The sequence below is a fragment of the Lutra lutra genome, chromosome 8 (genome assembly GCF_902655055.1).
Source record: "Lutra lutra chromosome 8, mLutLut1.2, whole genome shotgun sequence".
In the NCBI taxonomy this organism is placed as follows: domain Eukaryota; kingdom Metazoa; phylum Chordata; class Mammalia; order Carnivora; family Mustelidae; genus Lutra; species Lutra lutra.
This window is the reverse complement of record NC_062285.1, coordinates 97,159,685-97,186,999: the sequence shown is the minus strand read 5'-3', so window position 1 is coordinate 97,186,999 and position 27,315 is coordinate 97,159,685. Positions and strand designations below refer to the sequence as shown.

General features: G+C 39.6%; 1 protein-coding gene across 3 annotated transcripts in view; it reads right to left on the bottom strand.

Moving 5' to 3' along the window:
• Positions 1–27,315, bottom strand: part of MYRFL (myelin regulatory factor like) — a 118,639-nt gene that overhangs the window by 63,745 nt on the left and 27,579 nt on the right. For 2 of the 3 annotated variants that reach the window (XM_047742194.1, XM_047742193.1), the window contains exons 2-7: positions 27,181–27,266; positions 10,917–10,922; positions 10,625–10,691; positions 10,266–10,530; positions 9,300–9,391; positions 2,735–2,885 (exon numbers count right to left, since the gene is read on the bottom strand). In XM_047742194.1, coding sequence (XP_047598150.1) covers positions 2,735–2,885; positions 9,300–9,391; positions 10,266–10,530; positions 10,625–10,691; positions 10,917–10,922; positions 27,181–27,266 — 667 coding nt within the window. Of the gene's footprint in view, positions 1–2,734; positions 2,886–9,299; positions 9,392–10,265; positions 10,531–10,624; positions 10,693–10,916; positions 10,923–27,175; positions 27,267–27,315 lie in introns of all 3 variants that reach the window. The other variant, XM_047742192.1, reaches the window with a different exon arrangement.

Here is a 27,315-nt window from a genome sequence, read left to right as displayed (position 1 = left end):
GGCCCAAACTACCAGGAATAGCTTTAAACCAGATTAACCAGAGCCAGTCAGAATACTGACTGAAAACCCATTTTCACCAGAGTTTGGTCATCTCCTTTTTATCCTCCTGATCTGGTAATACCACTGAAAACCTACTATGCTGGTTGCTTCTGCTGGGAACAGAAGTGGTGAGGTGGCTAATCAGATCCTTGCTTTATTTATCCTACCAAATTATTTTCAATATCAAGGCTTTGTGTATCTCGTGTTTAATTAAAGACCTTTAAATGTTAAATAAAACTAAAACACCCCACATGTGTAATATTACTGAGCAGAGAAAAGAATATAGGTGAAACTTTTTTGGTGAGCTTTTCCCATACATGTTGAAGATTTGGAACATGATTTTCAATTCATCAAGATTCCTAAATGTGGACTTTTCCTCAGGAAAGAAGCTCCTCCTCAGGACAGGAAGCAGAGGAGGGCAGGACTTACTGCTGTGCTAGCTCTCTGCTGCTGTGTGGTGCTGTGCTTCCTTGGATCTCAATTTGGATGGCTGCCATTATAATGAACAACACTGAGTTTCTAAGTTTCTCTCTAATTCCAGAGACAGAAAATATGAATATGAATGAGTCTTTTGGGGAAAAGAGTGTTCATGTTCTTTGCAATTTAAGCACCTTCCCAGTGGATCAAGTCACTGGGTCATTGATTACTCCCAAGTAGCTGATTCGTCAAAGCCTCCACAAATGAAGGATTTAATAAAAACCACATGTCTTATGCCATCTGGAAACTTCATACTGACTTGTATTTCTAGAACAAATCTTCTAATTTACTCATCTAAAGGCTAGATGAATGGAATTGTATAGATTTTACGGCTGAGGATAATAAGAACTGTCTTAATTGGGAAAAAGAGAAATGACTTTTAGTGATCATCCATGTTTCACTATCAAAAACCCTGAAGGAAGGAGGTAAGGTTTACAACTCAGATATGAACACTAGCCTGAAATTTAAAGACAGCTAGAAGTAGAAACTGAATCAACAAACAGCAATCATGCAGTTGAAGATTATTCTGAATCTTAAACACCAATCTCTGGTTATAGAACTCTGTTTACCTAAAAATAGCAATTCGGTTTTTGATATCCAATGTTATAAATAAAGCCAACTAAACTGGCTTTTTGAAAGCTCTTTTAACACAAGTTTTATGTATCAGTCAGAAAAAGAAGTTTTCAATTCCCTAACTTTTTGCTTTTAGGTAATTTAAGGAAACAACATTTTTGTGACAAACTAGACATAATAATCTGACACAAGTGATTTTTCTGTCTCAATGATATGAATAATGAAATCAAGACAACTTAAGGTCTAACGTAGATTAATATTGTCTTTTTCTTGCACTTAGGAAAAATGAATTATGTCTAAACATTCAAAATAAATCTGCCTCTATATCTTTAAGCTGATACCATCGTGTTCTCCTTTTTTTCCAGCTCAGTGGAGCTTAGATTGGCTGTTCAAAAAAATTTTTAAAAATCTACTCAAATAAGAAGGATAAGTTGCCTCAAAAACTTGATGAAGAGTTTCATACCTGGGTACTCATATTTAAGATAGGATATGGAATACTCCCCAGAAGATAACCAAATAAAGGCTATGACTTAAAACCAAGACATGGGGACCCTCCCTTTCTTTTTCTAATTGTACACAGTGGCAAACACACAAAGTTGTGACATTTCAATGAGGCAACTAGTAATTTGCATCATTCTTCTTCCCATTCGATGCACCAACTCCCAGTTTGTTAAGTCTTTAGAATTTGTTTCAAGGAAAAGATTTCTTCCTTCTAGTTCATTCAACATGTAAGGGCTAGTGATAAGTTTTGCCCTTAAAGAAGCTCTATTTGAATTTGGAAAATACCATAGAAGACCCTCAAGTTTGTGGATCAACATTTCTCATTTCATATTATATTTATTACTTGAAAGTCCTATACTTTAACCATTAACATTTTTCAGATCTTTCAAGGGGCCCTTTATAATCTTAAAAATTCTAAAAGAATTTTCAATCTACGTAGATTTCATTTTTTAATAATAGTTTTATTAACATTTAACCTACATAGATAAATTACACACTAAGGAATAAAGAGAAGGCTCTGAAGATGTTTAAGAGCAATAATATGTAAGTTCACATTTATTTCTTGAAATTATGTCACAAGATTAGGATGAAAATTTTCCAGTTTAAAGATATTGTGTATGGTTTCATTTCAGTCTTTAAACACAGAGCCACCACCAATACCAACAGGATTGTTGCAGTATATATTGACAATGAGCTTGACAATACTGATTCACAGCATAGATATTAGGGGAGGGGGTATGTCACCAGCTAGCCATTTAATGTGGTTCCCAAAATGGTATTCTGTGGAATTTTAAATTAACTGCAGGATTAAATGTTACTGATTTGGGAAATCCCCGTTTTCCAGCTTGAAGTCTGAACTGGGTCTATGGTCTGAGAAAGACTCACTCTCCCTCCACCATTTAGTGGGTAAATTGTAATGAGTTAAAATTACAGTCTGGATTCCAAAAGGCCATAAGCCCATGTCCCAGCTATGAATTAGTCAGAATGTGAAACCTAAGGAGTAAGACGCATTTCCTCATGGACCCATCCTATTTGATCAGGGGTGGCTTCAAAACCCAAATCCTTGGATTTAGTCTTGAGAGTTAGCTCCGCCTTTCCTCCCTCTCTCCCTCAGTACACCACCAGGGGGCCCCGGGCCACTTACAGTTTCTCATAATGACCAGTGAATAAACCGTGCCAAGGCACACTCTGGTATGGCTGCCACTTCAGAGAAGGAGAACCCTGGTCCACGGGTGTCATGTTCTGTCCCTCACTGTCGTAGAATAGCACTTCGCTGCTGGAACTCCTACTTGTCACTGCAAAGAAATCGGTGTGTTAGATCCTTCCTCCAAGGCTGTTCTTCCTAGACTCACAGACAGCTGCATGGAGCTAATGAACCGGCCTTGTATGAGGAAGGGTGACCACGTGGGAAGTGACAAGTGGTGGGAGGCAGGAGACATGTGAGTAGCCTTGTTGGGAATTGTGCCCTCAGTGTCCCTCTACCCTCTCTCTTGCATAGCGTCTTCCCACGTGCAGTCAATGTGGTTCCAGTGACGTTCACTCCCAGCCAGAGGAGGGCAGGGGGACCCAGGCTGGCTCAGTTGAAGCCCAGCATTCACTTCTTGCCTCAATAATTGCACCAGGTTGACTCATGGCCCAAGCCAACCCAAGCAGAGTGAATCTCAGCGCTTCAGGGGACATGGGTTCAAAGATGCTGCCTCTTTTAAACCCGGGAGCTTTAAACCTGGGAGACACCATCCTGAAGAGCTGCTGGCACCATTTGGGGACATGAAAGAAGAGCCTGTCTGGGAATGAAGCCCGCACAGCAGAAGGCAGAGTTGAGGATGAAGGTCACCCAGTTCTGATGGCGTGATTTGAGTTCTGGGATCCAATCTTAAAACTCTTGGGCAACAGGAGGCAATAAATCCTCCGGTTTTGTTTTTTTGTTTGCTTGTTTTTTGCTTAAGGCAGCTTGATGTTTTGGGGTTTGGGGGGGTTTGTCCTTTGTTTCTTTGCTTTTGTTCATTGCAACCAATACATTCTAATCTGTTACAAGTCCCCCAGGGCACTAGCTTTCGGAACTCAGAGGAGCTATTTATTCGCTTAGTGTCTTACTTTCCTCAACAGCAAAATAGAAATTAAAACAGATGTCTTGCCCATCTTGTAACATTGTACAAGCAGAGAGAATATCATAGTACAAGTGGAAGCACTTTCAGAAGCTAATGCCAAGAAAAAGTAGCAGAAAATGTCGTTAAGTATGTAATATTGACTATAGGAAATTGCTACTTTTCTATGTTAAAATAACAGCAATTTCATATGCGCAAGCTACTATTTTTGCATAATCCTTGCAAATTGTCTTAATTTGAGTATGCCTCCAAACCATGTGATTCAACCTCAGATAATTTTTATGTAAATGCTATTGGTACATTTTCTGTTTCTCTTAACTCCCTCAAGATGACTCCAACCTGGCATCAGGAGTGAAATGTACATGGTGGGTGTTCCCAAGATCAGGTGCAGGCCAAGAGCAACAACACAGAGATAGGAGGGGAGCTCCTGGAGAGCGTGCACTTAGCCCCCAGCTTGGAAACTGCAGGGTTTTCTTCACTTGTCTAACTTCCTTTCTCTATACTTCTACTGAGGGCTTCCTCAAATGAATAAATAGCAGAGCTGCTGCAGGTTGTCTCTGATCTCAAATGTCAAAGGAAATGTGTTTACTTTGGAGTATCCCCATTACACGTCAACTAAGCAAAACATCGATTTTTTTTCAGTTTTTGTAAACAACCACTTTGAAAAGATTTCTCAAAATCATGAAAAACTGTTTCCCGGCTTAAAATACAGGAGGTGAGCAATGTAAGGAGCTCTTCATGCTGTCGCTCCTCCAAAAGATAAAAGACCTAGAAACTTCTCCAAAACAAACAAACACCTTCCACGGTTCTCCTGCTTATACCAAATTCAGAGAAAGGAAGAAACCAGTTCTCCCATCTTCCCTTCCTCTGTCCTCCTGAGGAGAGAGGATAAAGGAAGTTCCAGAGCTTGAGGTTTGGAATCCATGGGTCTGGGCTTGAGTCCCAGCTCTACACTTACTAGCTCTACAATCTAGGGAAACGGTTTCTGGTCTCAGGCCTTCAGTTTCTTCATCTACGAAATGGGAGTAACAGTATGAAACCTCCCAGGGTCGGTGAAGGGATTCTATGAGTGACAAGTGCCTAGCACAGTGTCTGTCACCAGTAAGAGTTTAAACAATGGTGCATTTCATTAATATCGGTGGCACTGTGATCATCATATGACTTGTTTCAGCTCAGGTGACACGGTTTTGTCCAAGAAACCTTGGCAAATACTTCTGTGCTTGGCCTCCATGGTACCTCTCTCTGATGTGAAATAACTAACACCAAGTGCCTGAGTGGTTATCAGCTAACCTAGGTCTATTCCCACTCACGCATGGTGGCAAGGTCAAGGATAACAACATTTCCTGCTTTTTCCCATGTTAGCAGCAAAGGGATGGAGCAGCCACTCCAACAGGACTGACATAGCCAAGGCTTCCCTGGGAGCTAGATATCAGCTGGTGAGACCCAGAGACCACAGGTCCAGGCTGAAATTTGAGGCACAAGCCTGAACCCCATACTGGAACCTATTACTAGTCATACTGATAATAACATCTACTACTCCTGGGTACTTTATTTTTTATTTTTTTAAAGATTTTATTTATTTATTTGAGAGAAAGAAAGAAGGAGAAACAGACTCCACACTGAGCAGAGAGCCTGATATGGGACTCGATCCCAGGACCCTGAGATCATAACTGGAGCCAAAGGCAGATGCTTAACAAACTAAGTCACCCAGGTGCCCTCCTGTGTACTTTCTGTAACACGGGCACTGTCCCCAAGTGTATCAAGACACTTGACATAACTTCTCATCAACTCTTCAAGGTAAGGGTGTCTTTTTTCAATAAACTTTCTTTTCTGAAGTATAATATACATAAAGAAAAATATACAGAGCACTGGTACACAATTTGGTATTTTTAAATAAAATGAATTATACTGGGTAACTCTCACTGGGCCAAGAAATAGGGCATGTCCAGCACTCTAGAAGTTACCCTCATGCCCTCTTCCAGCTACTACTTTCTTCTGCCCAAGACAAATCACTATTCTGAAATCTAAAACCATAGAGGAGTGGAGAGAAGTGGAATTACATGATATGTAGGCTTATGTGTTGGCTTCTTTTGCCCAACATTATGTTTATGAGATTCACTCATCATTATTGCAAATGGCAGTCATTTGTTTATTTCCATTACTGTAGGAATATAACACAATTTGTCCTGCCTTGGACGGTCATTTGGGTTATTTTCAGTTTGTGGTTATTAAAAGTAACACTGCTATGGAAATTTTTGTGTGTGTCTTTTAGTGGGTGTATGTGCACACTTCTGCTAGGCATATTACCAGCGGTGGAACCACTAGGTCATAGGATGTGCTTTAGTCCATGCAATCAAACTGATTACAGAAAGGTTATATGATCAGGATTCCTAATGTCATTTAACAAATGTGGAAATTGGGGTTTGACTACCTGAAATAACTTGCTCAGTGTCACAGCTGTTAAGTGGGAGAGACAGGGTTCAAACCCTCCTCTTCCCTTCGTGCTACACTGAGGATGTCTTGAGAACATGGAGCAGAAGAGGAATGCAAGTGTGAAAGCAGCAAACTGACCAAGTCCCCACCTTTCAGAAAAACTTATAGCTTGCATTTTAACGCCTTTCAAAATATTCTTTTATACATTACTTTTAAAAAATCTTAGATGGGGCGCCTGGGTGACTCAGTGGTTTAAAACCTCTGCCTTCAGCTCAGGTCATGATCTTAGAGTCCTGGGATCAAACCCGATATGGGGCTCTCTGCTCAGCGGGGAGCCTGCTTCCCCCACCCTCCCTCTCTGCCTGCCTCTCTACTTGTGATCTCTCTCTCTGTCAAATAAATAGATAAAATCTTTTTAAATAAATAAATACATAAAAAATCTTAGAAATGGGTGAAGTAGAAATTATGATTCTTATTTGATAATCGAGAGAAGTCTGTCTCAGGGCGCCTGGATGACACAGTCAGTTAAACATCTAACTCTTGGTTTCAGCTCAGGTGGTGACCTCAGGGTCCTGAGATTCAGCCACTCAGCGTGGTTTCTTCTTGTCCCTCTCCCTCCCTTTCTGCCCACCCCCACCTGCCCCACCTCCCGGTGCTCGCTCTCTCACTCTCAATTTTTCCGAAATAAATAAATAAATCTTTAAAAAAAAAAAAAAAAACTGTCTCAGAAAGTACCTACTTGCTGAGATGAGACAGACAATTTTTCTGACTTTACAGTGTGAACTCAGCCAGGGCGCCTCTCCTGCAGGCCAAAGACCACCACTTGGGGGCAGAAAAAACCCTTTGATATTTGAGGTTCAAACCATATGAATCCATGAACCATCTTATATTTGGGATTCAGGTGAAATGGAAGTGGGGACCCTCTCGTATACGGGGTCCAGACCATGTGGGGCTGGAAACAGCTAGTAAGAGCTTACCCACCAGCTATTTTCTCTCTTAGCAAGATTTTACATCTGTCCCCAGCAGCCCAGTGATTCTACGTTATGAGCCTATAGATGGGAATCTTAGAACCCTTGGACAAAGTGAACTGCTTGGGAGAAGGTCACGGAAAGGCTTCCTGAGTGATTTAGAACATGTCCTCCTATCAAAATCCCTGCTCAGTAAGACTACCAGCCTAGGCTCCTCCTTCTTCCTCCCAGGTGCCTTTTCCCCAGGACCTTTGTGAAAACCCTTGGCCTCTGCCACATCAGATATGAATTCTCTCCTAGAAAACTTCTGCTGAAAATATAAACTGTAATGAAAACATAGCATTTGGATATTTGCCTCACAACACCCCGCCCGGCCCTGGGAGAATGTTCATTTACATTCTGGAACGATTGTCCAGAGTCAATTATCTTTAGTCAGCTTTTCAGTGACCTTCATTCGAATAGGACTTAAACAAGGGATTCAAGGTTTCCTATCTGCTGGACATGTCAGTTACTCTTTCATGATTTTCTCTGGAAATGGTGAAAAATCAATGTCCTCTCCGGAGACGGGCAGCAGAAAATCACCACAGGATGGAGCTTAACCCTGAAATGGCCAGTAGGGTTTGAACAGCAATCTGGTCTGATGAGGAAACGCTTGGAAGGTTTGGGTGGCTTGCCCAGTTCTCCCAGTGGGCTGGTGCATCTGTGGGAGAGTGAACAGATGGTCCCTTCGTCTGGCTAGAAATTTACTCAGCCTTTTGTGTTTGAGAATCACATAGAAGCTGCAGGCTAGATGTAAGGATTCTTGAAGAAATCAGAGTACACTCGCATAAGGAAGCTGGGTGGTGAGCTCTATATTATCCAGAAAGGAGACTTCAGTTAACATTTTCTGTTTCAAGGATTGAATAAGAGAAACCAAGCAACCGTGGGCCAGGGTGGGTCCATGTGAAAGAAAAGGAGGCAGTGAGAGGCTTGGTTCACGTGAGAGCTGGATGCCCAGTATGGTTCTACCACCCCATGGCCAAGAGGCAGCCACGTGTGGGCCTTGGCTGGAGGACCCTCCAGCCATGCTGAAGCTGAAGCCAGACATCCCTGAAAGGACCAGCTGGCTCCAACAGGCAAGCAGAGGACCAGCTCTAATCACATGGCCAGGAAAGAAAAAGGCAGCAACTCAAGGAGGTGAGGAAGGCACCGGCATCACCTTCCAGGGCCCTGGAATTTGGGGATAGTGGGAAGGGGAGCCCCCAAACAGAAATCTTGAATGTCCGGCCAAGCTGATTCAGGGTAGTAAAAGTGATGTACCCTGAGTCTAGGCTGCTATTCATACTGCCCACATCTCATTATTTACCGCAGCTAATAGAGGAGGATTGGAGTCTCATCCTTTTGCCTATTAAGTGCCACAGCATTTATTCTGGAAGTTCCAGGCTGCAGACTCTAAAACTCCAATTTGTTCACAACTTGAAGAGGTCTCTAAGCTGAAAACATGATGTGTCACCTGTTACATAACACTAAAAATAAGGTAGTCTTGTGCATCGTAGGATTCTGCTGAAAGACTTCTGAAATGACCTCACAAAATCTCAAAGATCTACTTGGAACCCACTAACTTGAAGCGAGCACTAGTAGAGTACATCAACTCTCTACCTTTCTGCTCCCCTGGAGAAATCCTCCAAAGTCTGCTTCCATGAGCCAGCAGCCCCGTTAGCCCTGGGAGCTTGTTAGGGGTGCAGACCTTCAGGCCCCATCTCAGGCGTACTGAATCAGATCCTGCATTTTACCCAGGCCCCTATTTTATCTGTGTGAGCACTGAAGTCGAGAAGGACTACAAGGGCCTGAACAATAGCACAGCAGTCGGCTCTTGAACGTGCTGCCACGTTGCAAGCTCCCACCGGCCTTGAGCCTATGTCCTCTGAGACATATTACCCCTAAAATCAAAAGGACATTTGCATTTCCTCTCCACCAGCGAGAGAGAGAAAGAGAGAGAGAGAGAGAGAGAAAATGGCATCTCTCCCTAGGAGCACCTACATGACTCCACCTAAGACTGCATGAAACATTGTGTCAAGAGGAAAGAAAGAAACTCTCAGGGCTTACCCTTGCCCTTCCGTAAAAGAGACAATAATTTTGCAGGGTTACTACAAGGCTGGTGTAAAAAAAAAAAAAAATCCCTGACTTAATGGTGAAAGCAGTGACCGGCCCCGGGTTGGCTCACTTGGTCTGGAGTGGTGGGCCCACACGTGACAGTCCCCGGAGTCCTCCAGTGCCTGTGTGCACTTTCTCTTCTTGGTAGGTGGCAATGAGGCTCTAGAATCAAGAACCCAGGATGAAGGTTAGGAGTTTTTGCTCTCCATGTTACATGAAATCAGATTCTGTTTCCCAGGTGTCCACTCTCAGCCTTCTTAAAACTAGCTGTAGTTGGTTAAGACTCCTTGAGTCCTGGTCCTGATCCTCAGGACCACTAGGTTGTACGTGAGTGCACCAGACAAGCTCCTACCCCATGAGCTCTACTAGTCTGAAACATAGCTTTCCAATAGCCAGTAGATCTGAGATTCGCCTGCTTGAAAAATAAACTGACTATATATTTCCAAAGGCAGAGGACTCATTGAGACAAAGACAGGAACTTAAACTATAGAATATACATATACAAAATAGAAGTATATAAAATGTGTATACATTTTACACCTGAAATTTTTTTCACATGGAATTTTGTCACAATTTTTGAGGACCTTTACTCTTTCTGCCATTCTTTAGATTCAGGAGGAATGGAAGAGAGAAGGAGAAGAAGAAGAAAAAGAGGGGGAAGAAAAAACATTAAGTTAACGCATAATCAACAGGTATTTTTCTGAGAGCTCATTCACAAATCACTTGCATATTCTAGCTGAGGCTGCAAATGCAAACAGTGCTTTTTCCCTTGCTCGGAATGCCCCCATACATTTCTGACATTCTAACTTTCCATTGAATAAGGACTTTGGGTTTGTGGGGTTTTAGTTAAAAGACTGTCTAGAGCCGAGGGGGCGGCGCCGGAGGGTGGTTCAGGGGGAGGAGAGCTTCCTGTGTCTGATATATGTCTCAACACCGCCATCTCCTGGAGAGAACGCCACGATTCATGCTTTACCGGCACTGCGTTGGGGTGCTGGCTGCTCTGAGGTCTTTTATAACTAAATATGTTACCCTTTACCCAGGGCTGTGGCACAGAGGCTGCTGATGGTAAGGACGGCTTATCCCCTGATGGGAGGACATGCATCGGTCCGAGGGGGCTGGAAGATGACTGGTGTCCGGGTAGCAGTGGCGAGAGCTGCGGAGGCCGTGGGCAGAGCTGCTCATTTCACAGGAGCTCTGCGGCAGGTGTGCAGGGAGCATCCCGGCAGTAGCTGCAGAGTGGAGAGGGGTAGCTGGAGTCCTCCCGGCTGCGGCTGCGGGTCTCGTGGCCGGGCAGCAAGCACCTGGGGGAACACATCGGTGAGAAGGGCCTCTCTTTCTGACAGCCCAGCGTCCCAGAAGACATGGCAAGGTGTGCGGGCGGCAGAGTGCACTCACCTTGCATCTGTGGAGGAGAACAGGAGTCTGATGCGGAATAGGGTGGAGTATCGGGGAGCTGCTGCTGCTGCCTGAGGATTAGAGACATACATTGCTTTTTGTTGTGACCTGTTCCGTCATTATAGCTCTTCACAAATGGGAGACAGTCCTGAGTACTCTGTGCACAGTACACTGTGGGGCCCAGAGCCCACCAGATCACGCCTAGTGTAGCATGTTAAGTAAATGGGTTTTGAGGCAGACCAAACTGGGTTTGGGTCCCAGCTTTTCTACTGCCTAGCTGTGTATCCACGACCAAGATCTTAGTCTCTCCGGGCTTCTGTTTCCTCACCTGCAATATGGGAATAACCATCATGCCTTCCTCCTAGCATCCTTGTGAGAATTAAATGAGATACTGCGTATAAAACACATAACATAACGTCCCCAGAGTTCATGCTCAGTTATAGTTTATATATATACACTTATATATATACAGTTTATTTATTATAGTTTAATTAACAGTATTGTTGTTTCTAAACATTTCAAACACTTACACCAGAGAGATGGTTGTGCACCCTCTTTGGGCTAACAACCTATAAAATGTCATCACCAAAGCAATGGTTTTCCATCTGTACATGGGGAAATCCCAAAGCTCTTGGAATGAGCTCAGTGGTTTTACAAAAGAAAAAACTTAAATGTCTGGGGGAAAAAAAATTCATAACTTTTCCTGTTTTATATATTGAGGTGCAAGTACAATCTCTTTATGAAAAAAATGAGTACGACTACTAAAAAGAGTGAAATTTTCTGTCCCAAAAAACCTGCAAGTTCCTTATGGCTCAGAAACTCCATGATTCTAAGGCATTCAGAAGTACCACCACTGTCCACTTGATTCTCCTGCTAGAGAGTAAGCTATTATGTTTTTCTTGGTTGATTTAAGATTTTAATCTTAAATACAATGAAAAGTCTATTTTTATTTGTTTACTAGAAAAGTAAGGTTTTCTTCTCAAACTGATCCTTTATAATTTATTCACTCTTTATGAATAAAGGAAGAGAAAACCTTCCTCCAGCAATGCCACCTTCCTACAAAAACACCACCAAAAATGAAACTAAAAGAATAAAGAGGAGTAAACTCAAAAGGACATAGAGTACATGTGCAGAGAGCACAACAGACTGTATTTTAATAACATTGCGGCAGACAGAAGTAGGATAGATGATAACTGAATTAACAGAACAGAAAAAGCAAAAACAAGACTGCCTGGAGATGGCAGAAGGGACACAGTCAACAAGAGATTATCCAATTTTATTTATTTTTTATTTTTTAAAAGATTTTATTTATTTATTCAACAGACAAAGATCACAAGTAGGCAGAGAGGTAAGCAGAGAGAGGAGGAAGCAGGCTCCCTACGGATGCAGGGCTCGATCCCAGGACCCTGGGATCATGAGCCGAGCTGAAAGCAGAGGCTTTAACTCACTGAGCCACCCAGGCGCCCCAAGAGATTATCCAATTTTAAAATAACTCCAGAAAAGCCCAAGACATTGGAGTCACTAGAAATCTCTGAATTCAGGAGGAAGTTGGAGCTGAAAATAAAAAGTTGAAAGTTTGCTTAAGGAACAGTTGGACCCTTAGATTAGCTTCCCCAACCTGTACAGCTCAAAAACTACCTTCCTCAGCCCAAGGGAAGTTGAAAGGGTTTACTCTCTGGAGAAACAGATTCCAGGGTGACTGTAAAGCTACTGAGCTAAAAATGGAAGGATTCAATGAAAGTCTAAATGCTGAACCCTGAGACCCTTCCTCAACTTAACTTTGCAGGCATCCAGGCAAATTTCCTGCAGTAAGAAATTGGAAGATTGTTCCCCAGAAAAATTGAATGTCCTCAAGGGAAAAAATAAGATTTTGAAGTTACCGCTCAAAATGACCAATCCCGGATTAATCACTCTACAGCCTTTGAGAATAATGGCTTGCACGCAGAACATCTTAAACAGAACAAAAATGAAGGATCAAACATTTCCAGAAACCTTTAACGTTAAAGACAAAGAACAAGCAGCTAGATAAAGAAGGGATGCAAATAAAACAAAACAAAAACAAAAACAAATCCACAAAGAGCTCTTCTGCTTCTGATATCACTAGTAAGCTCCTACCAGTTTGACCTTTTCATACTATGAACTCTGGAAAATTTTTTTTAAAATCTGCCTAAAAATACTGGAAAGTGGACAATAGCAAGAGGATTCTGGGGAGACACTGAAACTTAGATGAAGGTAATAGCATAAGGAGGGTTACCTGTTTATAGCTTTTAGCCTCAGGGCCAGTTGAAAGCAGAACCACAGACCAGCTAAAACTCCAATAGAAACACACAAATTTTCTGACCTAAAGAACCAGAGAACAGAATTTGGGACAAACAGCCTCTTAAAGTGAAAGGGGAATCTTGGGAAAAAGAGATTCAGAGAGGGGAACCCTATAGAATCTGTGTAAAAACTCTGGCCAAGAGTCTGTCAGACTCCTGAGCCATCAATGTATGCGGCTGACTGCACATAGTCCAACCAAAAAAATAATAAAAAAAATAAAAAATAAAAAAGGCAAAATGAATGAACAAACAAACAAAACTGAACTAAAATTTAAGTTACTTCCCAAGAGACAGAGTTTATCATTTGAGTTTAAGGAAAGTAACTGCCTGGTAAAACAGAAGTATATATATACTTTTCAGAGGAAATAAAAAAAAAAAAAATCCAGACATTCAAAATGTCTAGAACACAGTTAAGGATTACTCAACAAATGAGGAAGCAGGAAAATGTAGCCTAGCCTTGAGGAAAAGAACAGTTAGTGGACACCAACCCAGAAATGATCCAGATATTGGATTAGTAGATAAATCCATATTTTAGCAGCAGCCATTATAAAAATAGCTGTTGTAAGTAAGCCTAATAAAGTAGAAGATAATGTGTTTGTAAAGAATAAAAAATACAAAATCTCAGCAAAAAAATAGAAACTAAAAAAGAACTAAATGGAAATTCTAGAACTGAATAAAACTAGAAATGAAAATAAAAACAGAAAATTTAAAAATTACTTAGTGGTGTAACAGAAGAACTTGAAGACAAATTAGTAGGTATAATCCAGTCTAAAGAACAGAGAAGGAAAAATGAATCTTAAAAGAAGGAGAGAAAGAGAGATTTGTGAACCGTGAGAGGATATAACAGAAAAATAATTAAGGATATAATGACAAAACCTTCCCAAATTTAGTAAAAAACAAATTTATAGGTTCCAGAAACTCAGCAAATCCTAAGATAAATATGGAGAAAACCACACCTAGGTCATCAGAGTCAAATCAGTAAAAAAAAAAAAAAAGAGAGAGAGAGAGACAGTTTCAAAAGTAACCAAAGAAAAACAACATATTATATGTAGGGTAATAGTGGTTCAAATGACAAATGACTTCTTATCAAAATCTCCAGAAGTAAGAAGACAGTGCAACAATATCTTTAAAGTGCTAGTGAAAATCAAAACTGACAATCTAGAATTTCATATCTGATGAAGATATCTTCCAAGAATAAAAGCAAAATAAAGATACTGTCAGATTAAAAAAAAATTTTAAGTGAAACCATAAACAGACATGTACAATAAGAAATGTTAAAGACATTATTTAGGCTAGAGGAAATTATATCAGATGGAAACTTGAAACTTTAGGAAGAAATGCAAAGAGTAAAGAATTGTATGTATCTGATGCAACTTCATTTTTTTCCTTAATTTATTTAAAATACATAGGACTGATTAAAGCAAAAATTGTGGTATTATCTTGTAGCACTTATAATGTATGAAGGTGTAATACTTATGACAACTACAGCCCAGAGGAAGGCAGTGGGGGATAAAATAAAATTACATAGTTGAAAGTTTCTACATTTTACATAAAGTGATACAATATTAATTCATTAACTCCAAGTAGACTGTAAAAAAGTTAAATGATGCAAAGAGGTATAGCTAAAGTCAATAAATAAGATGGATCTAAAATTATTCAAATAATACAAAATAAAGTAAAAAGGAGTTACAAAGAAGAAATAGGAAGGATAAAAAGATGACAAATAATAAAATGGCACAATTAAATACATTATCAGTGATTACATTAATTGTTAATGGACTAAAACTCCAATAAAAGGCAGAGATTGTAAGCATGGATTTTTTTAAAAAAAGCAAGACCAACTGTACGTTATCTGCAAGAAACACTCTAAATTTTAAGACTCAGATAAGTTGAAAACAAATGGGAGAAAAAGGTATGAGAAGGCAGAAGTGATTTCATGAATAAGTAAAATAGACTTCAAAATAAAGATCATTACTAAAAATAAAGAGGCTCATTCCATAATAATAACAGTTCTTTCATTAAGAAGAAATAGCAATCATGATTGTTTACATATCCAATAACAGAACTTCAAAATACATGAATCAGAATTGACAGAATTAAAAGGAGAAATAAATAATTATACAATCATAGTTGGAGATTTTAACATCCCTCTCTCAATTGGTAGAACAAAATAGGTAGTACAAATTGATAGAACAAAAAAGTCAGTAATGACAAAGATCACCTGAGAAATTTCTTTAAGAAGTAAAGTAACTGAGGTGTTTGAATGCTGAAAGATATTTTGCAGTTCCCTTCAGAGAATTTGTGGGAAGAATTAATGATAGTTATATTCAAAGCCAAGAAAACCATGAAAAGAAGGCTATGGTTCAAGAAAAACAAGATCAAGAAAGAAAATATAATCATAATAAATGATATGTGAAGACATAGTGATAATAATGTAAGCCCTGGATATTGACCCAACCAAAAATTTTTATAGAACTTTATGATATTGGGAGGTTGGTGCTAGAAATGGGTGTCAGATGTGGTATAAGAAGTTAAATCTCCCCTGAAGATGATATTAAGTTCTTAAAATATATAAAGTAAGAAGAGCAATATAAAGCAGCATTTAGATACAAAGTGGTAGAAATATCTAAAAGCGTGGGAAAGTATCTGCCTCTGGGAGAGGCAAACTGATGATCATGGAGAAGATGAGAATTGCTGGTTTTTATTGTACGCCATATACACACAGTACCATTTGACTTCTTAAATTCTGCACGTGTCACTTCTGTAGAACTACAAATTAAATTTTGTGATTGACTCTATGATATCACAAATCCACATTCAAGATTCTAGGCAGTTGTTTCCGTTTACATTAGTGGCACCACTGGAATTTAGTAATAATAAAATCTAAAAATCACAAGTAATTTATCAACTCACTCAAGAAATATGGCATGGCCTATTGTATACAGGAATGCATGCATGGAAAATCAAAGGTCCTTTAGTTGAGTGACAGCAACATGTGGTATGGTTTCAAAGTGACGATTTTGAAAAATTTTTTAAAGACTTATTTATTTTAGAGAGAGAGAGAGAGAGAGAGAGTGTGTGTGTGTTTGTGTGTGTGCATGCGTGAGTGCGAGTGGGGGAGGGGCAGAGGAAGAGGGAGAGAAATCCTCAAGCAGACTTCCTGCTAAGCACAGAATCCAATGAGGAGCTTAATTCCAGGACCCTGAGATCATGACCTGAGCCAAAAATCAAGAGTCAGACTCTTAACTGACTGAACCACCCAGGCACCCCAAGATCTTGAAATTTTTAATTTTTTCCTTGAAGTTTACTGTCCGCCCCAAAACTCACCAAAGCTACTCCTTTATTTCATTGAATTCCATGCTCAATGCATTTTACAGTGTTGAAAGAAATTTTGCAGTTCTTTTTAGGGAATTTGAAGGAAGAATTAATGATAGCTACCTTTGAAACTGAGCAAATTGTTAAAATAAAGGCAATTAACTTTATGGAAGACACTCTTGTTTGGGACTGTTTATGAACAGGTAATCTCCTCATTATTCACAATCACACCAGGAATCCCAGTCATGCATATTAGACTGTTTTTGGTCTCCGTGCTCTCAATTTGTCTATTATGCCAAAGGGATTTCCGTAAAGTGGACCTGGAAAGTAATAGAACCATTGGTCACTCCTTGAGTGGCCATCTCTGTCTCTCCCTTCCATAGGAAATAGTTGTAATAATCAAGAGATTCTTAGCTATGGATAAAAAATGAATAATTTGCCTTCTAAACTCTCTCTCAGATATAGAACTTGTTACTATGTTTGGGAGGATAAATGGATAAATATGGTCTCCTGGGGGTTGAATGCCATGCAACCAAAAGAGGGAATGCCAAATAGACTCTTGTTCCCAGCTGGTTAAGATATTTGTATATCCATGACAGCTGCTTGCTGTGTCCAAAGCAGCCAATATTTCTTTCAGATAGCACTCAGACTTGACCAAGTTGTCATTGAGTGCCTACCACATGATCATGACCATACTAGGCACTATGTAGGACATAACAGTATTAAGACATGGGCTTCATGTGAATACCCAGCTGGGACTATTCACAATTCAACAGTCCAATCCTGAGTTTTCTTTGATGACTCCCCCAGTGCCTTCACACACCAACTGCACCTTCTCCAAAGTTCTATTGCACAGTGAGCTCAACTCAACACAGTGCTTGGTATAGAGTTGGTATGTAATAAATATGAATTACTACTTTTTTACACTACATATGGCCATTAAGTATGTTACATATATAAATTCATATATTAAGAAATGGCTTTCCTGACCATCTAATCTAAAATAATAGTCTTCCCCCACCCCTCTTCCTACTCCCTACCTTATGTTTATTTTTCTTCATCTTACTGAATGACTTTATACTATATGCCATTGTCTTTCTCTTCCCACTAGAGCAGCATGACAGCAGTGGAGAACCAAGAGTAGAGGGATGGGAGTGTCTCACCCCAGCAGAAGGCAATAAGGAAATGCATTGTCTGTTGGGAATTTAAAAACAATACTTACACCTACAAAAATCAGTGTGCTTTTATTCTCACCATGCACCATCAACTTAGAGAAAAATGCCTGGGTGCTCTGCCAGGGCAGGGTGCTTCCCACCACACTGCCCTTGGTAAACTATTAACAGGGATTTCATCTGTTTTGTTCACAGATTACTCCATCACCCAACTATAGAAATAGTTGTTATTGAAAATAATTTCTCCAATTTCTCATGTATATGATTTATCCTCCCACATGGACATTTGCATTAAGAACATATCTTAATACTGTGTGTGCATGTGTGCGCGTGTGTGTGTGTGTCCTGCACAGTGTCCCAGTGGTGAGCATGTTGTAGGCACACAAGAAACACTTGATCAAGCTTGGTTAGGGTTTGTACCCACCATCTGAAAGTTAGGATGAGAAAGGGCCTTGGCAGAAATGTTGTCAGTGGATAACATAGCCCAAGAAAATAATTTCATGACAGGACAGAGGAAGCAAGATGCCACCCCACACTTCCAGTCCTTTATTGGCAAACTGCAAGGACCCTGAGCCTCCCACTGCCCTCCTGTCTGTTGCTTTAGAAATAGATAAACTTTTGTGGAGAACCCACTCTGGTCCAAGCACCAAGCTCACCCTTTGCATGTGTTATCTCATGTAATCTCAGCTACCACATGGGGAAAGGTACTACTATTGTCCCTATTCCATAGGCAATGGAACTAAGGCTTCATGAGGTTTCATACCTTAAAAAAGATTATTCATCTAGCAACTAGTCAAGCTGGAATTAAATGGTCTACTATCAGAATTAATGCTCTAAAATACATAGTAATTTAAACAGACTCTCCTAATCAAATTAATTACTATAGGTAATTTTCCACAAATATCTTTAGAACCAAGATGTCGCCAGTAATGTTTCAGCCCAGGATTCTGTTTAGCCTTCCTCCTACTGCATCAGTTTGAACCCAGGAGTCAAACTGGTCAATGAACTCACACAGCCTTTAACAAGCTCTTCTCACAGAACTACACGTGTTACCTCACCCTTTTTGTAACACCACAGTAAAGAGTTTATCAGCCCGGCTCCATTGGTGGCAGAAAAATAGCGTGCAGCTGGTCATTGACTCTTAGCTCATTTTGCTGTCCAACCCCAATAAGCCAAGTCCTAAGTAAAACCCAGAATAAGCTCAACCAGTAGAATAAATAAAATAAAACCTGCAGTGAATGCCTCATGGACCTAATGTGTATTTAAGTTCCACCTCCTGTGAAGTCACCCATTCAAACCTGTGAATCGGTGTCACCCCAGTGCCCTCAGCTGGTTAGTTCCCTCTTACTCCACAGGTAGGACCCCAAGGCCAGCCTAAAGCTCAGTATGACATGACCTCCACTGAGCACACTTACTCAAACTAAACCAACTTATTTGGTTTGGAACATAGGAGCTGATGGGGAAGGAGGCATGTTTGTGAGACCTAAAGCAGGGCTTCTCAAACCATAATGCACATGCGCATTCTGTGGGGGCGCTAAGTAAAAATGCAGAGTCTGATTCAGCTTTTCTGAGGGAAGGTCTGAGATGTTACATTTCTAGCTTCTGGGTCAGACTAGTGCTTCTCCCTGACCCATACTTTGAGTAAAGAAAGGAAGCAGGTGAACCTCTGGGCATTTTTGAGGGAAACAAAGCCTGTTTTAAGATTCACTAGTCTCTTTTCTGGAGTCTTCCTTCTATAGACACACAGACACACACACGCACACACTTCTTGTCCTTTTCCCCTGAAACCTCCAGGGTTCTATGCTATCCCCTAAATATCTAAATCCACCTTCCTTCAAGAAGCTCTCCACATTTAGACATTTCCCAGTAGGTCCACCAGAGCTCACCTGTTTACCTAGTAGGTAACTGGCTGGCTAACCTAGGGAAATCAGAGGACTTCAGCCTGTTGCTCCTGGGCCGACAGCTGCCCTGGACTCTGCTACACAAGGAAACAAAGGGTTAAGGACAATATTCAGAACTTTTCACATGCTGACAGGACTTCCCCTTAGCTCAACACACCGATTAGAGTCACACAGAAAGATAGGAAAGTCCTGAGGGGTGTATCCCAATGCTCGTGCATGGGTACCTCCCTCCCAAAGGGGGTCCAAGGCCAAATAAATTTGAGAAAAACTGTATTCCATTTCTCTTCTCCAGTTGTATATTAGCATAACAAAGTCTCTGAAAAGTCCTGTGGTAAAGTTTATTTAGCTTTGTTTAAGCCAGTGACTCATAAGCTTATTCACTCACAATGGAACTTTTGGTTTCCCCCCACAGCATCTCATGGGACCAATTTTCCATAGAGCATCTAGGGGCATCTGTTTTACAGGGCCAACAATTCCATTTTTTAATATATTTAAGATGTGAAAATCTCCCTATGAAATTCAAACTGAGTCTCATCAATTTTGCAGCCTCATGGTCTCTTAGATCGTTTCAGCAAGGAGTCGTCACTGATATTTTTTTAAAAGCACAATTCACAGGCAATACAGTAGAGGGGAAGTGACTGAAGACTGGTCATAAACTTAGGTGTAAATCCTAGCTCCTCTGCTGATTAGCTGTGAGCTGATGCAAGAAAATCTACATCTCAGGGCTGCTAGGAGGACAAGAAAACCTACTTCTCAGGGCTGCTAGGAGGAATGCAACTAACCTGAAAAAAGAGCCAGGTGTTTAGAAATAGTCAACACTTGGAGTATTTGGGTTGTACAGATGAAACGATCACTGAGCCAGCTGAACAGCCCCATGGGCGTGGACGGACCGGAGCTGTTTCCGCTCGTTCTTGCTCAGACTGCTATCACAGCCTCACTTAACTGCATGCACCCAAGCGGTTTTTATCAAGCAATGTCAGGTTATCTATCTGATTACCGGACTTTTCTTGAATGGGCATGAACTCTGACCATCTTTGCAAACTGGCTTAGACCCATCCTGAGTCACATCCTTTGTCAGATCATTTTAGATACATTGAATGTATTTCCCTGAGGTTCACATTCCTCCCAAATACCACCTAATTAATCTAAAAGCTGCACAGAGAGGAAAGGTCATGTGTAGAGCCAGGCACATTTGGATCCCAGTTGTGCCACTTACTGACCTATGGAAAGTTACTTTACTCTCTTTGCACCTCCCTATTTATAAAACATAGATGATATTATGTTTGTTTGGCAAATTTGTTCAGAGAATGAAATGTGTAAAATCAGATATGTATTATATAAATGAATGTGTAAAAACTGTAAAGCACATTGCCCAACACTTGATAAATGATCAACAATATTAACTCCCTCCTCTACCTCTCTTATACCCAACCACCCCTGAAGGTAGAGAATGAATTTGGTCGGGCAAATCCATAATGATAGCCTCTAAGGAGATAATTCTGGTCCTATAGGAAAGACCATGATTATCATGGAAACTACAACTGTATGGCAGATTTCAGCCTTCCCAGATAAGAAAACAAATTCTTCGAATGAGACTTTTGTTCACGTCTCCTCACCAAACAACTAAAAGTTCTTTCTGTGACTTGTAAAAGTGATCCAGATCATTAAACAGAACCCTGGTACAATCAGCTATACCTTCTCTTAAGGAGCAGTTACATGGAAGAGAGACTAGACAACTTCTGGCAGATTGTTTTCAGGCCAGAGAGGGCAAGGATACATACTGCCCACTCTTTCCACAGGAATTCACACCAGTGGTTTGGATGGAGCAAAAGGGAATGTGAGGGAAGGTACAGAGGCAATTAGTGTCTGAGTTCAGCCCACACAGTGCCTAGAGCAGAAGAGCCAACTCAGAGTGTGGGCTCATACATCAGGCTACCCACTAGCTGTGTGTGTGTTTGTGTTTAACTAGCTTTCAAAATGCTGAGCTTCCCTTCATCCTGTGGTCATTCAACAAGGATGTTCTTGTCATCAAAGAGCAGCAAGAGCCACGTACCAGAAATATCCACAAATGGGTTTCCTCATTGCTGAGATTCAAGTCTGGTTTCACTCTTTCATGGGGGAGAGGGAAGAGGGCATGTACACATATACCAAAATAGGCTCAATAACAAAATGGAGATGACAGAGAAAGGTCAGTGAACTTGAAGACAGATCAACAGAAATTATCCAGTTGTAATATCAGAGAGAAAAATGATTGAAAAAAATCAACTAAGACTCAGGAAACTATGCACAGTATCAAAGGTCTAGCATTTGTGTCGCTGGAGTCTTAAAAAGAGGTAAGAAAGACTGGTACAGAAAAATAAATGTGAAGAAATAATAGCTGAAAACTTTCCATATGTACTAAAAATTATAAATTTACAAACTCAAAAACAATATAATCCCAAACAATATAATCTCAAAGAAAATTATGCCTAGCAGTGCCTGGGTGGCTCAGTTGATCCAGTGTCTGACTCGTGATTTTGGCTCAGGTCATGATCTCAGGGTCGTGGCGTTAAGCCGCAAGTCAGGCTCCATGCTCAGTACAGAGTCTTCTTGTCCCTCTCCCACCTCCCTCTGTCCCTCCCCTTGCTCATGCATGTGTGCAACCACACTCTCGTTCTCAAATAAAAAAATAAAATCTTAAAAAAAAATAAAAGCATAGAGTTTGGGGCATGCAACAGTCCCAATTTGCAGGTGACATCATTGTAAACACAGAAAATCCCCCAAAATCTATTTAAAAATCTCTTAAAACTAATAAATGACTTCATTAAGATTGCAGGACCCAAATTTAATTTATAAATATCATACTATTTTTATATGTTGGCAGTAAATAATTGGAACCTAAAATTTGTGGGGGGGAGGGGAATTATTATTTGCAATAGCTCAAAGAGAAACATGAAATATTTAGATAAATGTCTAACAAAATTTGTGTAACATTTACATGCTGCAATCTATATTACACTGATGAAAGATATCAAAGAAGGACTAAACAAATGGAGAGATATACCATGTCGATGGACTGGAAGATTCAATTTTGCTAAGATATCAGTTCTCCGCATATAGATCTCTGGACTTAATACAATCCTAATCAAAATCTTAGCACGATTGCACAGATATCAATAAGCTAATCATAATATTGGGAAATCAAAGGAACAAATAACCAAAACAGTTTTGAAAAAAGACAAACTTGGAGCATTTACACTATCTGATTTCAAGACTTCTAATAAAAGTACAGTAGTCAAGATAGTGTAGTATTGGCAAAATGACAAGCACATAGATCCATGGAACAGTAGAGAGTCTAGATATAGATCTACACAAATATGGTCAACTGATTTTTTACTACAGTGTAAAATTAATTTAATTTAATAACTTTTCTAAGTTATTCAACAAATAAATCTGGATAATTGGACATCCATACACAAAGAAGTTTGTCTCAACCTATATCTCAAACTTTATACAAAAATTAATTCAAAATGGATCATAGGCCTAAATGTAAAGTGTAAGACTTTAAAACTTTTAGAAGAAAACAGAAGGAAATTGGGGGAAGCTTAGATTAGGCAATATCTATATTTCTTAGATATAAAGCATAAACTATGTTGGAAAAGATAAGTTGCTCATTATCAAAATTATAAACTTTTGTTCTGGGAAAGATACTGTTAAAAATGAAAACTTAAGTTACAGACTGGGAGAAAATACTCGCATATCACATACCTAGCAAAGTTCTTATATCTGGAATATTAAACAATTCTCTAAACTCGAAGGTAAGAAAACTCCAATGGGCAAAAAATTTGAACAGAAATTATACCAAAGAAAATGCAAAAGTAGCAAACAAGCACACAAAATGATATTCAACATCATTAGTCATTAGGAAAACACAAGTTAAAACACAATGAGATACCACTGCAGAATGGCTTTTTGTTGTAGAATGGCTATAATAAAATTTTCTAAACTGATAAAACCAAGAACTGGCAATGAAGAGAAGAAACTAGATGTCATACACACTGCTAGTGGTAATGGAAAATGGTATGGCTGCTCTAGAAAATTTGGCAATTTCTATAAAGTTAAGCTTATACTTAAAATATCACCCATCAGACTTCATTCCAAATATTATCCTCAGATTCTCATGAGGAAAAACAGAGATTTTCCTCCATGGTCAGGAACAAGACAGGAATGTCCACTCTCACCATTACTATTTAACATAGTATTAGAAGTCTTAGCTTCAGCAATCAGACAACAAAAAGAAATAAAAGACATCCAAATTGGCAAGGAAGAAGTCAAACTGTCAATATTTGCAAATGACATGATACTCTATGCAGGAAAACCTGAATAAAAAGTTGCTAGAACTGACACAGGAATTCCCTAAAACTACAGGATAGAAAATCAACATAGAGAAATCTGTTGCATTTCTATACGTGAATAATAAAGCAGCAGAAAAAGAAATGAAGGAATTGATCCCATTTACAATCTCACCAGAAACAGTAAGATACCTAGGAGTACACCTAACCAAACAAGTGAAAGATCTATACTCTGAAAACTATAGACCACTTATGAAAGAAATTGAAGAGGACACAAAGAAATGGAAAAACATTCCATGCTCATGGATTAGAAAAACAAACACTGTTAAAATGTCTATACTACCCAAAACGATCTACACACTTAATGCAAACCCTATCAAAATAACACCAGCATTTTTCACAGAGCTAGATTTTCACAATCCTAAAATTTGTATGGAACCACCAAAGACCCCGAATAGCCAAAGCAATCCTGAAAAAGAAAAGCAAAGCTGGAGATATCATGATTCCAGATTTCCAGCTATATTATAAAGCTGTAGTCATCAAGACAGTATGGTACTGGCACAAAAAGACACATAGATCCATTAAACAGAACAGAAAAACCCAGAAATGAACCCATAATTATATGGTCAATGAATCTTCAACAAAACAGAAAGAATACACAATGGGAAAAAGAGAGTCTCTTCAACAAATGGTGTTGGGAAAACAGGACAGCAACATGCGGAAGAATGAAGCCAGACCACTTGCTTACACCATACACAAAAATAAATTCAAAATGGATGGAAGACCTAAATGTGAGACAGGAAAACATCAAACTCCTAGAAGAGAACATTGACCTCGGCTGTAGCAACTTCTTACTAGACACGTCTCAGGAAATAAGGGAAACAAAAGCAAAAATGAACCATTGAGTCTTCATCAAGATAAAAAAAAAAACTTCTGCACAGTGAAGGAAATAATCAACAAAACTAAAAGGACGCCTATGGAATAGGAGAAGATATTTATTAATCACATTATTTGATAAAGGGTGGGTATCCAAAATCTATGAAGAACTTATCAAACAAAGCACCCCAAAATAAATAATCCAGTTAAAAAATGGGCAGAAGAGGGGAGTCTGGGTGGTTCAGTCAATTGAGCTTCTGGCTGTTGATTTCAGCTCAGGTCATGAATCGAGCCCTGCATTGGGCTCTGCACTCAGTGGGGAGTCTGCTTGAAGATTCTGTCCCTCTGCTCCTCCCCCAACTCATGCATATGTGCTCTCTCTCTCTCTTTCAAATAAATAAGTATTTTAAAAAGAATGAAGGGGAAGGAAGAAGGGAAAAAAGGAAGGGAGAGAAGGAGAGAGGGAGGGAGGGAAGGAAGAAGGAAAGAAGAAATGGACAAAAGACACGAATAGACATTTCTCCAAAGAAGACAACAGATGGCTAACAGACACATGAAAAGATGCTCAACATCACTCATCAGGGAAATACAAATCAAAACCACAATGAGATACCACTTCACACCAGTCAGAATGGCTAAAAATTAATAGCGCAGGACACAACAGATGTCGGTGAGGATGCAGAGGAAAGGGAACCCTCTTACACTGGTGGTGGGAATGCAAACTGCAGCAGCCACTCTGGAAAACAGCATGAAGTTTCCTTAAAAAGTTAAAAATAGAAGAATCCTATGACCCAATAATTGCACTATGGGGTATTTACCCAAAGAATACAGAAATACACATTTGAAGGGACATATGCACTCCGATGTGTATAGCAGCATGATCAACAATAGCCAAAATGTGGCGTGTGTGTGTGTGTGTGTGTGTGTGTATGTGTGTGTGTATATACATGCAATGGAACATTACCCAGCCATGAAAAAATGAAATCTTGCCATTTGCAACGATATGGATGGAGCTAGAGTATATTATCCTAGTCAAATAAGTCAGTCAGAGAAAGACAAATACCATATGATTTCACTCATATGTGGAATTTAGGAAATGAAGCAGATGAACATATGAGAAGGGGAAAAAAGAGAGAGAGGGAAGCAAACCATAAAAGACTTTTCTAAAAGATAGAAAACAAGCTGAAGGTTGATGGAGGGAGGAGGATGGGGGATGGGCTAAATGGGTGATGTGTATTAAGGACGGCACTTAATGATGAACGCTTCTTATGATGTAAGTGATGAAGCACTAAATTCTACTCCTGAAACCAACACACACTATATGTTAACCAACTAGAATTTAAATAAAAATTTTGAATAAATAAATAAATAAATAGTACTCTCAGAAATTAAAACTCTTGATCACATTAAAAACCTGGGCATTAATATTTATAGAAGCTATTCATAATGGCACCAAACTGGAAATAATCCAAATGTCCTTGAATGGGTAACTGGATAACCAAACTGAATTATAAACATTCAATAGGGTCTTTCCCAGCAATAAAAAGGAATGAACTATTGATCAAAGACTTTAGGCTTAGTGAAAGAAACCAGACTAAAAATGGTTTATCCCATAGATTTCATTTATGTGACATTCAAGAAAAGCAAAACTATAGGGACAGAGAACTGATCAATAGTCACTAGGAGGTGGGGTTGATCACTAAGGGGAAGCATAAGGGAAGTGTCTCAGGTGAGGGAACTATTGTTTGTGCTAGTCCTGATAGTAGTTCTACAAACCGATGAACTTGTCAAAACTTGCAGAACTATATACAGGATAAAAATTGAATGTTACTGTATGTAAATTAAAAATAAAAGAAAGCTGGAGTAGTTATGTTAATATCAGAATAAGAGCAGAAATCAACAAAACACAAAACAGAAAAACAATTAGGAATATACATTTAATCAAAATCTGGATCTTCAAAAGGTTAGGAAAACTGATAAACCTCTTGCGAGAGGGATCAAGAAGAAAAAGACACAAATTACTGGGACGCCTGGGTGGCTCAGTAGGTTAAAGCCTCTGCCTTCAGCTCAGGTCATGTTCCCAAGGTTCTGGGATCGAGCCCTGCATCAGGCTCTCTGCTCAGCAGGGATCCTGCTTCCCTTCCTCTCTCTCTGCCTGCCTCTCTGCCTACTTGTGATCTCTGTCTGTCAAATAAATAAGTAAAATCTTAAAAAAAAAAAAAGGACACAAATTACTGATATCAAGAACAAAAGGATTATCACTATAGAGTCTACAGATGTTAAAAGTAAAATAAGAGAATATGATGAGCAACTTTATGTTAGTGAATTTGACAACTTAGATGAAATCAATAAATTCACCGAAAGACATAAACTGCCCAAGCTGATAAGTACCAACAGATAACCCGAATAACCCCATATCTATTAAAGATACTGAATTGAAAGGGGAGGACCTTCGTATAAAGAAAATTCCAGGGACAGCAGACTTCACTCAGGAAAACTGCCAGTGATTTACAGAAGAAACAATACCGACTCCATCCATGTTTTTGGAAAATAGAATAGGAGGAAACACTTTCTAGTTCATTTAATTATTTTATAACTTTTAAAACATCAAATAGAGAGCAGTGCTTTCATTACTTACAAGACCCCCAGATCAAAATCATTGCCCAAGAATTCCTCCAGCAGACTTGTATCCAGCACTGGGTTCTCCAGAGTGTCACTGGGCCCCTGAGCTGCAAAGACAAATTTAAAATGTTCAGATTCATGAAGATTTCAGAATTG